The sequence below is a fragment of the Ammodytes marinus genome (assembly GCF_949987685.1).
Source record: "Ammodytes marinus genome assembly, chromosome: 23".
NCBI lineage: Eukaryota > Metazoa > Chordata > Actinopteri > Uranoscopiformes > Ammodytidae > Ammodytes > Ammodytes marinus.
In genome coordinates, this window is record NC_137227.1 from 10,061,786 (window position 1) to 10,074,209 (window position 12,424).

Here is a 12,424-nt window from a genome sequence, read left to right on the forward strand (position 1 = left end):
GCTGACAGACATCTAGAGTTAGGGCTATTACTCCTTCAAAAATATAGAATACCTTTTCAACATGACTTTTAATTTATCTGGAGAGCAGGGAACGTCAGTCATGGTTAATGTCTGAATAGACTCCAGTCAAGACGAAGTGAGTTAGTTTGGCTACAGATTAATATAGTTGCTATGGGGGAAGATCCGACTGTAACAAACTATTTGTTGTACCGTAAGCAACCCTTTATTTCACCTTGTCGGTATTTATTTCTCTAGAGTGACCGTTCGTTATACATTATCCCTTACATATATACCGTACATGTATTTCCATGAAAAACCATTAAAATCACTAGACATTAGGGTCTGCCCTCATTTTACTATAACATATCAAACTACATCTTATCAAATGAAGGAACCAGCTTACAGTGATGTATGTGTATGTTGTGGTTTACCTTGCGTAGTTGTGCGATGTCTAGTCTCTCCTCTTTAGGAGAGCGCAGCATGGTGCGAGACTCACTTCTGCCGGACTCACCCAGAGTAAAGCCTGAGCGGACAGAGAGACAGTGAGTAAACAGTGTTGAAGCATTTCGGAAGTAGAGAATGAAGCTGTGCCGTTTTGTTTGTTTGTCAACCTGCAGGTTTGACGTTGCTGCGTGAGGAAGCACGGAACAGGAAGCTGTTTGGCTTCTGGGCCTGGCCGGGGGGAGGGGACGTCTTCGGAGAGGATGGGACATCTGTCATAAACATTCAGGACAATGTTATGTCTGGATTTTATGTCATTGTTATGTCATTGAATTAATTTGATATATAACAGTAGTGTGATAATACAATCTTAAGTCCATGTCCATCTTATTCCAACCGTAATGCAGCAACTAAGCGATCTTTAAGTAAAGATGTTTTTGTCAAACTGGAACATAAGCGCTTTCTTGACCTTGTAAACAACAGACAATAATATAGGTAATCCAATACATGAGAAAAAAATTCTGAAATGCATCATTTGTAATGACCGGCCAGAGTAGCCCATAAACTAAATAAAATACACTACAAAAAATAGAGTTCTAACTGATATGATATCAAGGAATAAGTCAACTGGTCAGGTCATGTGCATTGTTAGTAATGTTGCCATCATTACACACAGTTCAATTCAAATCAGCTGATTGGAACAATGAGAGTTGTTCTTAATGAGACAGGTTAGACAGGTAGAGGTGCAGCTTATAAACACCAGGCATGCCAGAGGATTTTCCATTGAATAATTTAGGCTGACGATGACACACGCCTAAGTTTGTTAAAGGCAAAGTTTCAAACAGCAACAATGTCTCTGTGTTTTTTTAGATATCAGTGGATATCATGGTGACTGCATCTATATTGCAGGTGTCCATATACAGGTGTATCTAAAATAATTCATGGCAATGTTAATTAAACCACAAAGTAAAATATTTCAAGCCTTTCTTTTTTTATGTGATTATTACCTCCCACAGCACATGGAAATCAAAAATCCAGTATCTCAAAATATTAGAATATTATTTTGATTGGTCTTATGTAATATTCAACTATTTTGAGATGCTGGATCTTTGATTTTCAAGGGCTGTAAACCGTAATCCTGAAAATGAAGACAAAAATGTGTAATGAATAAGATAAGAAAATCCTTTATTAAGGCAGTTGCACAACGGGCGCAACGCCAATAAACGTCACAAAAAAGCGAATAATTTGGAATGTGAATTTTGCAAAGCGAAATTACGGTGCTGATGTGGAAGCTTGTATTGACTCTGTATACTTCAGTAATTATTAATAACCCGCGAATTAATCGCAACAAAATGTTTCCATGATATTCTAATTTTAGTAGATGCACCTTTGTTTATATATATATATTTTTATTTTTATTCAAAACAGCCAGCCAGAAATGTGTATTTTCTCCCAAAACAATAAAATAATTAAAATAATAATTAACCTTGTAAAAAAACTTGTTTTAAAACAAACAATTGTGTCTGTGGTTGTGTTACCTATTCTGCTGCTGGAGCGTTGTAGAAGGATGGAAGGAGACACTGAGCACATCTGATCAGCGCTCTACAAAAATCAAAAATAAAGACAGAAAAGGACAAAATGGAGATTCAACAATAGAAACACACTGTCTAGCTGTATTTCCTGTTGTAATAAGAGCCAATACTCACTGCACATCGCTGCCGAAGCCCTGTGTGGCAGCTGCTGTTCTCTGGAGATGCACCACTAGGGGGAGACAGACACCACAGTTCATTCACTACAAACACCTCCACACCCTCAAACTTCCCTCCATTTGAAATGCAGCATAGAATAAAGAAATGTCAGAATGAAGAGAAAGGAATATATCTTGGATATTCACTCAGTGCTGTGTGTGTGTGCCTTTGATCTGCTTGCGTGTTTCTAGAGGCCTTACTTACGCCGAGCTACTTCCTGACTGTGGTGAAGTGGCCGCATGACTTCCTGTTTTGGTGGATGACTTCAGCAAACTGCAACATATAGAGTTGAGACATGGAGAGAGTGTATAATTAGGTCAAAGGAAAAGACAGTGGGGAGTTAGCCTATGATGGAGCCATATATCTTTTCTGCACTACACTCCTGACACCTTCTAAAAGCTCCCATTCACACTGTGTTCCAGGAATGGACAAAAATGCAGAGTCAAATTCATGCTCTTAATATCATGTGATGTGTCTGTGTCCAATCCATTCATATAATACTATATAGTCCTTTTCTTTTCAGTGGTGAACTCTGGGTTACAAAGCTTTTCAATCTTCTTTTTTTTGGGACGGTTGCTTTTCAAAATAAATCAGCTCAGTTAAAAGGTGGATTCAGATATTCTGTAGAATGCTTTTGGCCAAAATAAATGAATATCTAGGGTATGTAAACAAAGGGGGCCCATCATAGATAGCATCATCCCTGTTTACAGAGTGTAGGCTGTTTATGAACACTGGCATTTTTTTTTCAGCACTAATGGATGGTGAGGAGATATCCACTGATTTTGACAACAAGCGTTCTCAAGAATCACTGACTGAATTTCTTTGATGAGAATTTGAATGTGTCTTGACCTGGCCTTTTCTCTCTGCTGCTGTTGCAGACGCTCTCTCTCCTGCCAGATGAGCAGAGTGCCCGGTCTCTTGCGCTCCTCCAGGGTGGGGCTGGAGGGGGACAGGGGGGAAGAGGAGGCCGATGATGGGGGCTCCACCTCCACACTGAGGCTGGGTCTGGAGAGAAGAGAGAAATGGAGTATGAGAATGCCATATAAGAATTTAAAATCAAGGCGTTTTTGATATTCAGGTCAACTTTTGTTTGGTAGACTGATCTTTTCAATCTTTCAATTAATATTTTGGCATTTATGCTTCTGCTCCATTTCAGAGATTTTGTTATGACACCCCTATGCAGACAAGAATTCCTGCATCAAGACAACATTCAACAATTTACCTAAACAATAATGTACCATACCTAAATGGCTCTTGTATGATTTAAGCCATGATGCTTGGAGGATGCTATATTATGTTATGTTACTAAACAAAGGGCAATTGAAGGTACACTAAAAATAAAAAGGTTAACATTCTATTAACAGAAGCTTGTATTACACAAGTACAGTTTCTCAGTTGCAAAGAACTGAAAGGAGATTTGTCATTTAGTCAGTCATCAGTCACTGTGTGTTGATCCAACTGTACAGAACTGACAATCTGTTCTTAAAGTTAGAGCAGACTGGTCACAACAGTATCATTGTTCATTTTAACTGATATACTAAAGTAAACTATGTAATACAATGGATGAAGACTGTTCATGGGACGGATTCAGGTTCAAAGCCATGTAGAAACTACAAATAAGATCAAAGCTTAAGAGCAGAAACTTCTCATAAAAAAGACACGGTATACTCTATTAAAGTGATTGAACAGATTGCACCATTTATTTTGAAGGCCACTCAATATTTTTTTCATGTAAATGTAAGAGTCTCTTTAGAAACTGTGTGGTGAGTTTCCATTTTTAAGTCAGTTCTATTTTGAGAAAGTCCCAAAGGAAGTGTTGGAAGCCAAGATTTGGAACATCCGTTTGTTCAAGCTACAACGCGATTGTTTAAGTGTTTGTGGGAGATACAGGATTGTGCAACAGCTGACCCCAACTCGCCCACTGTCCAGAAGTCCAGTTTACATATTTCTGAGTCATATACAGTATATAAATCTTATTGAGGAAAATATTTAAAACAATGGAGTGTGCCGTGTAGTGCTGACAACAATGGCCGTGCATCACATAATATTAATATGTAGCCAATGCACTCCCGGGACAATACATCTCAACAATGCTATTGTGTTGGTTACCAGAGAGCAGCATTCTAAAAGCTGCCTGCTTCAGCACACATACTGTAGGAGCAGGGCCTGTGTAGCTGCTGCTGACGACGACATGGAAAGGAAAATATTGAGATAAAAAGACGTGTTAGAAAGTTTTGGGTCCAATCCACGATGTGACTAAGCTTTAAGGCCAGTAGAAAGTAATGTAGTTGTATGTTTTATCAAAACGATGTTTCAAGCTGATAATCAGACGGCCACATTGTTCCACCTCATTCCTTTAGACTGATTTCATGCTCAGGTTGTACGCCAAGTTCTGTTTCAAGAGTGGGCTTTGCTTTGTTTTGTTTTGTTTTGTTCTTACTAATCAGTAAATGGGTGACACATCCTTCCGGAATTTTCAATGTGTCAATGTTGTTGCTAGGAGGAGGAGTTGATAGTTTTACGTCAAGTTCTTTTTCTTCTTGGATTTGACTTGCAACATCCTGTAAGACAGCTATATCCAGCTCATCCATGGCTTGCCCTGGGGTTTTTTTGCGGCGATGTTTCCGTCGCAGTTTGACTTGTCCCCAATCTTAAGCCCGCCTACAGATTTCAAGTGTCTTTGAGTACTTTGAAAGCGCTATATAAATAAAAAGGTATTATGAGTGTCTGATAAGTTTATATTAGTCTATATTAAAAAGGTGGACAAAATAATGTAAATACAATTATGACGTCTTAATTCTATCCAACAATCCAAAACCTAAAGATGTTCTATTTTCAATGGTAAAAAATAGATAAAAGCAGCAACTCCTCAACATTTGCAAAGCTGGAACCAAAGAATGTATTTGATTTAGCAATTACTATCAGAACTGTTGGTATAAATGTACATGAGCAAGCGACTAAATGTTTCACCTTAGATTGACTGTTATCTGGTTTCACACTCCCTCTGACATTTGAAAAAGATACAAGAACATTTTAGACAACGCTGTCATGTTGCCACAGTGTCAGAAAATGAAAGAACTGGGCGAGTCAGCGAGTTGAGGCTGTTAACTTTCAGAGATAACAGACCCTAAAAAGCACTATGCATAGCAGAGTTGGAGGGGCTAGGGAGTCACTGACTAACACTAAGTAATGGGAACTGCAGTCTATTGACTTTTCCCAGCTCTTTATATACCCTTAAAGTGACCTTGTAAAATGAGGAAGGAAAAGAGAGAGAGAGAAAAAGTGATAAAGCCCTGTCCGTCTTTGTCACTTGGAGTGAGTGGGTACACAGTTTCCCACCAGAGAAACCGACACACAGCGCAGTTAAGATGAAGAGTATGTAAATGTAATGTGTAATATTCAAATATACTGGAATACCTTATCACAAGAAGAGTAAATATATGAGGCTTTGGTAGAGGATATTACCAGCGACAAACACCAATGCTGTCGTGGTACTATAGTTCCAACCTAAATCATAGTGACAACAATATTCCAGTTTTGTTCTCTAAACAATAATTAATGTTGTTGTATTATACATCATTATTCCAGTTGCAATCTAACCTTGTTAAAATGTTGCAGTGCCATACAATAAGTATCTTTTACAGTGTGCCTTACAAGACTTACCTGCATGTTATTGTGTCCTGGGTTTGGGGCAGTAATGAAGAGCTCTCTTTCTGCACCTGGAGAACAATGACACAATCAATTATTTCCCTGTTCTAAGATGAGTTAAAGGGCAGAACACAACTGCTGATGTGTGTGTGTGTGTGTGTGAGTGAGGGTTACCAGAGGGGGAGGTGCAGTGAGGGGAGGTGTGGGTGGATCCGTCCTGGTCCCCTCCTCTTCCGTCACACTGCTGTCAATGAATTCCATGTGCTCTGCCACTCCATTCACTGCAAAGAGCCGGGGAGAGATGTTTTCTAAATGTGCAAACAAAGCTTTTGTTTCACAAATTAAAATCAAAAAAATAATAACTATATGAATAGGTAGCAGGTGTTTCCTTCCTCACCTTTGTTAGCTTCCAGAGGAGATCCATCCTCCTCTTCCTCCTCCTCCTCCAGGTTCCTCTGGTCTCTGCTGACCTCAGCCATACGAAGGGAACGCTCGGAGAAGTCGTCTGCTGACTGGACCCACAGATGGACAAAATGAGCCATTGATTTGTACACCACTGCTAACACAATATATTACATTTTTTATTTTATAAATTTTTAGGTTCAAAATTGTAAATTAGTAGAAATAGTTTCCATGGTGTAATTTCCAAAAAACTATTTATATTTCTCACAGTTCTGTTGCTGTATCTCCCCCCTTTTCAGCCTCTGCCTAGAACGCTCCATTTTAGAGCCTGTCTCTTAAAGAGCACCTATTATGCTTTTTCAACTTTTATGACCTTTAAACATTGTTATAATGATTTATAGTCATGTTTAACCATACTTAAGTGTCAAATAGTGACTTACATGCATTTAGACGTATTCCCTGCTGACCGTCTGGGGTGGCTGTGCAGAGCGCTAAACACTAGGAACGCCGGTCGCGATTCACTTGTTCAAATTTCCTGGATTGATCTACGTACATAAATTACGTAGTTCAATCCGGATTTTCCATGTATGCTAATGCTGCAACGTGCTCAGGCACGCTCCAGCCATGCCCCCACCTGACTGCTCAAATCTTCCCGCGCGCCGCTGAAAGTGTTCCGGAAGGTAACCAATCACAAAGGAGTGGGGTTGGCAGGAGGGGGGCGGAGAAGGACGAAGCCCAGTGTTGACAGAGAATGCTGAAAGCCCCAGATGAGAGTTTTTTGTGCTGTGATTCGTGTCTGGTTGCTCTATAGGAGTCATTAATGAGGGATTAAGACCAGAAAAGTAGTATAATAGGAGTATAATAGGAGATATTTAAAGCCGCACCTTCGAAAAAGCCAAGTCTGCTCGGATTGGCCATGGATCTAACTGCTGGTTTGAATCTAACTACCAGTTTGATTCATGTGTATCTGGGGGTGTTCTTATCACAGGTGGAGGTAGTGCCAAGTTAGGTTGGTAATGAGAGGGCGTGGCTTTCCCCCCTTATGATGTCATAATCGTTAAAGCCTTAATAGGATTTTTGAACATGGAGAAGAAAATAGGTAGAGAAAAATAGTTATTTTTTTTCCCCCATGCTTTGAGAGTCTCTAGTCACTCCGAAAAACATGAAAGATTCATTTTGCATAATAGGTGACCTTTAAAATATAAAGTGTCTGGTTTATGGATATCACTGGATCATCAAATATTAATACTTCTGTTTGATTAACATATAATGTAGTCACTGGGCACACAGGTAAGTGCAGTGTATGAATGAGTGTTTAGTTATTGTACCTCATTCCCGGACCAACGTTTGCTCCCGCTGTCCACACTGTTGAAGCCAGAGTCCAGCCCTCCAAACTGGCCTGTGAACAGCTCATGGTCTGACAGACTGCAGGGAAGAATGTAGAGCACACATTAGAATAGGTTCAACACACACACACACACACACACACACACACAGCAGTGGTTAATTTGTCTAAAGGCCAGTGACTCATTTTTTTTTCAGATATTTTCTCTTATCTCTGTCCTTGGTCCTGTCTATTTCATGGAAATGGCTCACTTGGCAGCAAAAAGGGGTCTACTCAGGTCTTTAAATAATTTATAAGACTTACTTCCTCTTAGTTCAACATTCCCTTTCACCGTCATCATTAACATCCATTTGTCTGCTCTACTTTTACTGTACTTCCTGCTATTTATCCCCTTACCTTATTTCAATGTTACTGTAGGTTATAACTATTGACTGAGCCAGGCTTGCAGTTGCTTTCAGTCTTTATGCTAAGCTAGGCTAACTACAGCCTGACTCCAGCTCTGTATATTTATATCAATGGTGGTGTCATTTCACTCTCACAAAGAAAGCAAAAAGGCTTATTTTTTTTCTATAGCAGTAAAAGTATTGTTTAATCTTTCATTTTAGCAAAGTTTACCTCAAATGACTGGAGTCATACCTGGTGTTCATTGTCTGAGATAAACCTAAGTTCTGACCAGTGGAACTGTGCTCATTACTTCATCCTCTCTACTACTCTCTGAACATTTCCTCCTTCATTTTTTGCCTTTTCTTTGCCTTCTCCCTTTCGTTATCGTTCCCTCCCTCCAGTCTTCCTCACCAGCTGTTGAATCCAGTGGGCCTCAGGTGTCTCTCCAGCTCCTCCTGGCTCCTCTTGCAGGCCTCCATGTTGAGGTACTTGAAGATGTGGTATTTGCCCTTGGAGCAGATCTGCGCGGGCGGCATTTGCAGCGGGTTGTTGTCGAGGGCGATGCTCTGGAGATGCCGGAGGTGGCGGTAGCACAAGGGCACGTGGGAAATGCGGTTGCAGGACACGTCTAGCCGGACTAGGGGGAGCTCCGATATTTCTGGAGGGCGCAAAGAGAGGGGAATCTGTTAGCTAGAGTGTCATGTTTGCCTCAAATAGTTGGTACTAGGCTAAATCTTAATGTTTTCATAAATACCTAGTTAATATCAGGGATGGTAACGTTTTAATAAAAGTAATTGTTGACACTGATTATGGTTCGAGTGTGGAGCCTAAATACTGTAACTAATAACTACTTCTTTATTTTAACAAGCTAGCTTGGCTCAATTTCCGCTTAGTAAACGCTTACTTGTCTTGTAAACGCTTACTTGTCTTACTTGTCATAACTTGGCCAGGATTGAATTAAGAACTGGTGAAAACAGCTCTCCTCTGCAACACCCACGTATATTCGGTTTATTCTTGTTTTTAAGAAGTACATTCATTTACATTTCCTCCTAATGAGCCAGAGAATGGAGCACTTCAGGTGTAAGATGCATTAGGCAGGCAGAAGTCACAAGCAGTTCAATACTTCTACGCATAAACAATCGATAGCCCGAAATAATGATGCAATTACCATCTCACTGATATTCTACAGTATATAGAGACATATAATTTGATTGGTGTGATGAACATACACTTTCAGGCTCAACAGAGCAAAATATTAGTGGATAAGTATATGTATCATGTTCTATAAATGCTTTATATACCAATTGATGAAAAATGATAAAGTGTCTCGAGAAACAGAATAGAGAACTGTGGGAAGAGTTTAGGGATAACTGCTGGAGGTTTGTGGTGAAGTGAATGGGGTCAAATGTGTCAATATACCCTCAGGTAAAGTGGAGAGCTGGTTCCTCCTCAGGTTTAAATCCCTCAGGCACTCTAGCTGACCGAGCTCCGCCGGCAAAGACTGCAGCTCATTACAGCTTACATCCTGACAGAGAAGAACAGACAGAGAATACAGTGAGTGAGACAGGTGATGGAAAACTGACCAATGACACCGCTGACACTTTTCAGTAGTCCATGACCAAAAACAGGGTAACCCCCAAGAATCGCCAAGTTAAACTTAAGAATGATATTTAACGTCAACGTCACAGCCATACTGTTAAAGGTAGTGGCAAAGATTCTGACGCATTTTAAGTTACCTTTCAACTCATTGATATCCCGTAACAACAAGTGTAAAAAAAAATCATAAAGTGCGTATTTGTAACATAACAACCCCTCTCTAAGTATTTCATAGGGATATTAAATACTTTGCTCCAAATACTTTTTAAGGCCTTACTTTTAAATTGAATGATTTTTTAATACCGTTAAAAAGGACATAAAAATATCTGTACTGACCTTTCTATAAAAATCAATTGGCTTGTGTTTAAACAACTGAGGGTTATTGCACATAAAGAAACAATTGATTAGAGACAGCAATATGAGTGCAAGTATGTGTGTGTGTATCGTACCAGCTGACGGAGGTGTGTGAGAGAGAATATGGCTGCAGGCAGCGAACACAGCTTGTTGTTGCTTACGATGAGCACTCGCAGGAGGGGGAGCTGAAACACCGACGGGGGTAAACTGGACAGAAGATTACGACTGTGGAGACAAGTGCACACACACACACACACACACACAAACAAACAATAATGTCACTCAAGAGGCATTGGATTTCAAAGACCATAATCACTGATAAACTGCTGTTTAAAATCTCTTTTGTGTGAATGAAATGTTTTGTAAATGTTCCTACCGTTAAGTTTTTTTTTTTTTACAGAAAGTTTCATTTCGAAGCCAACTAGCTAGCCAAGAAAATATGTGCGGCCAACACTGAGTCTTAGTATTGTGACACAGTGAACTTGCTTTGAGCCTTGATGCCGCCTGTATTAGCAGCCACCTGGATGGCTTTCGCTGGTCTCCTAGCAACAGTTACATTATAGCGCCGTGGAGGAGAGAGGGGTGTCGTAATGTGGTTCTGTTGTTGTGAAAAAGGTTCAGACAGGATTTGGACGCCCTCTCTCGCTCTCATCTCCAGCTTAAACAAACACTCAAGTTCAAAAGTAGGTTTCAAACAACAGCTGTGTTTTAGAGGCACCAAGCACCTGCAAACTGAAGACTAGCCTGAGATGGATGCAAAGGTCGGACTGCAAAAGTAAAAGTTTTAAAATACTTATTTCAATTTAGTACAAAATAAGATTTATTCATTTGGGTTTTCACGGTTCAACGTTAGCTACTGTCCTTCTTACCACATTTGTGTGCAAACAGATTTCCATGAGGAAACAATTTAAGTGACTGATGTGTTCCATAACAATATCTGTAACGACACCACCAGAGTGTTGTTGAGACATCCATCTGTAGTTTGTTAATTTAGTGAGTGAAGCCAGTGAAATACTTTGTGTGATTTCTGCATGAAATGAAACATATATAACTTGTGAACAGGCATGTGAAGCCACAAACAAAGGCCGTGTGGTACTGGTGGGCCTAATGTCACATTTATCTTACAGTGTGGAATGTCAACACACTGGTACACCACCACCAAACTCAACAATGTTGCCAATATGAAAACAGTCAGCGGAGGAAAAAAGGTTGGGACCATCTGGTTTGGATAATTTTTTGGATTGAAATCAAGGTTGTCATGTTCCTAACTGACAGAAATGACGGCCAGGGGTTTGAAAATAAGACCAACGTTGTTGATGATGTGCCTTTCGGAAGACGTGTTTAAAACGTGGAGTTTTTAAAATCACATTTTGTCAAAATCAGTAAATATTTCCTCACAATCCACTATCTCTCCATACTGTGTGCGTGCTGAAAAAAAGCTGGTGTTAATACACAGCCTAGGCACTGTAAACTGGTATGTAAACTACGGGTATATAAATAGAGCCTAGGCTGGATTTTGTTTCAGCTCACACAGTACGGACAGGTAGCATATCATCCGGAGACATTCACTGATTTTGACAAAGTGATTTTGACAACAAGCTTTCTCCAGAATTGCTGAGTCCATCTTTAACTGAACTAGTAACTAGTTGAACCAGTTCATTTCACTCACAGTGATTTTAACAATTGCCTGTTGTCTTTCATTCTGAGTCAAGATGGCGTTGAGGTCAGATAGCCGAGTTCAGTCAGGACCTACAGGTATCTTTTGTTTAGTTTTTACGTGCGGCACCAACGACTTTTGTTCAAAGGGAGCTGCACTACAATAAGAACTACCTTACAGGCTCAGATGGTAGTAATGTGTTTGTGTGGTGTTGAGTTACCTGAGGTTGAGGTAGGTGAGGGCCTGGAGGTTGCCCAGGTTAGGGGACAGTGAACGCATCCCATTGTGATACAGGCTCAGCGTCTCCAGAGAGATGAACTGACACAGCTCCTCGGGCAGCTCACACAGACGGTTCTTAGCCAAATCTGAAAAAAAACGACCGAACGTTAATATGGGTTTTTAGAGTTTCTCCAGCATTCATACTGTCACAACACATTGGAAAGGAAGACATTTGGTAGTAGGAATGATTTCTATAGTAGACTTTCTAGCAAGAAGAGTTTTATTATTCAGGTAGGTTGAATCATGCTTCAATTTTATAAACTGTCATAAATTAAATAGTCGGACTGTGCTACAAACTTGATATGTAAATATATATTTGTGATGTTTATTTTCTGTATCGTTTTACAGCTCCAAAAGCAGCAGGTCGACATATCCTGACTTAGTCTCAAATATGTATAATATGTATGCAGCATCCTACAATTCCCATAATGCCACTTGATAGCATCTTTTGTTGAATTCTTTCTGTCTGAGCTTTTACTAAAAGCTTTCTGTAAGAATCTTCTAGTCTCCACGCCCAAACATAGTTCATGACCCCATTGCCATTTGGTCTTACACAAACTGTATGATGTA

General features: G+C 39.9%; 1 protein-coding gene across 3 annotated transcripts in view; it reads right to left on the reverse strand.

The window, feature by feature from the left end:
* lrch4 (leucine-rich repeats and calponin homology (CH) domain containing 4) overlaps positions 1–12,424 on the reverse strand; it is a 45,825-nt gene that overhangs the window by 11,382 nt on the left and 22,019 nt on the right. For 2 of the 3 annotated variants that reach the window (XM_080052375.1, XM_080052373.1), the window contains exons 2-15: positions 11,796–11,940; positions 10,014–10,143; positions 9,388–9,493; positions 8,380–8,626; positions 7,568–7,664; positions 6,235–6,349; positions 6,012–6,145; positions 5,853–5,908; positions 3,039–3,194; positions 2,394–2,462; positions 2,148–2,202; positions 1,980–2,043; positions 612–713; positions 432–523 (exon numbers count right to left, since the gene is read on the reverse strand). In XM_080052375.1, the coding sequence (XP_079908501.1) occupies positions 432–523; positions 612–713; positions 1,980–2,043; positions 2,148–2,202; positions 2,394–2,462; positions 3,039–3,194; positions 5,853–5,908; positions 6,012–6,145; positions 6,235–6,349; positions 7,568–7,664; positions 8,380–8,626; positions 9,388–9,493; positions 10,014–10,143; positions 11,796–11,940 (1,568 nt within the window). The remainder of the gene's footprint in view (positions 1–431; positions 524–611; positions 714–1,979; positions 2,044–2,147; positions 2,203–2,393; positions 2,463–3,038; positions 3,195–5,852; positions 5,909–6,011; positions 6,146–6,234; positions 6,350–7,567; positions 7,665–8,379; positions 8,627–9,387; positions 9,494–10,013; positions 10,144–11,795; positions 11,941–12,424) is intronic. The other variant, XM_080052374.1, reaches the window with a different exon arrangement.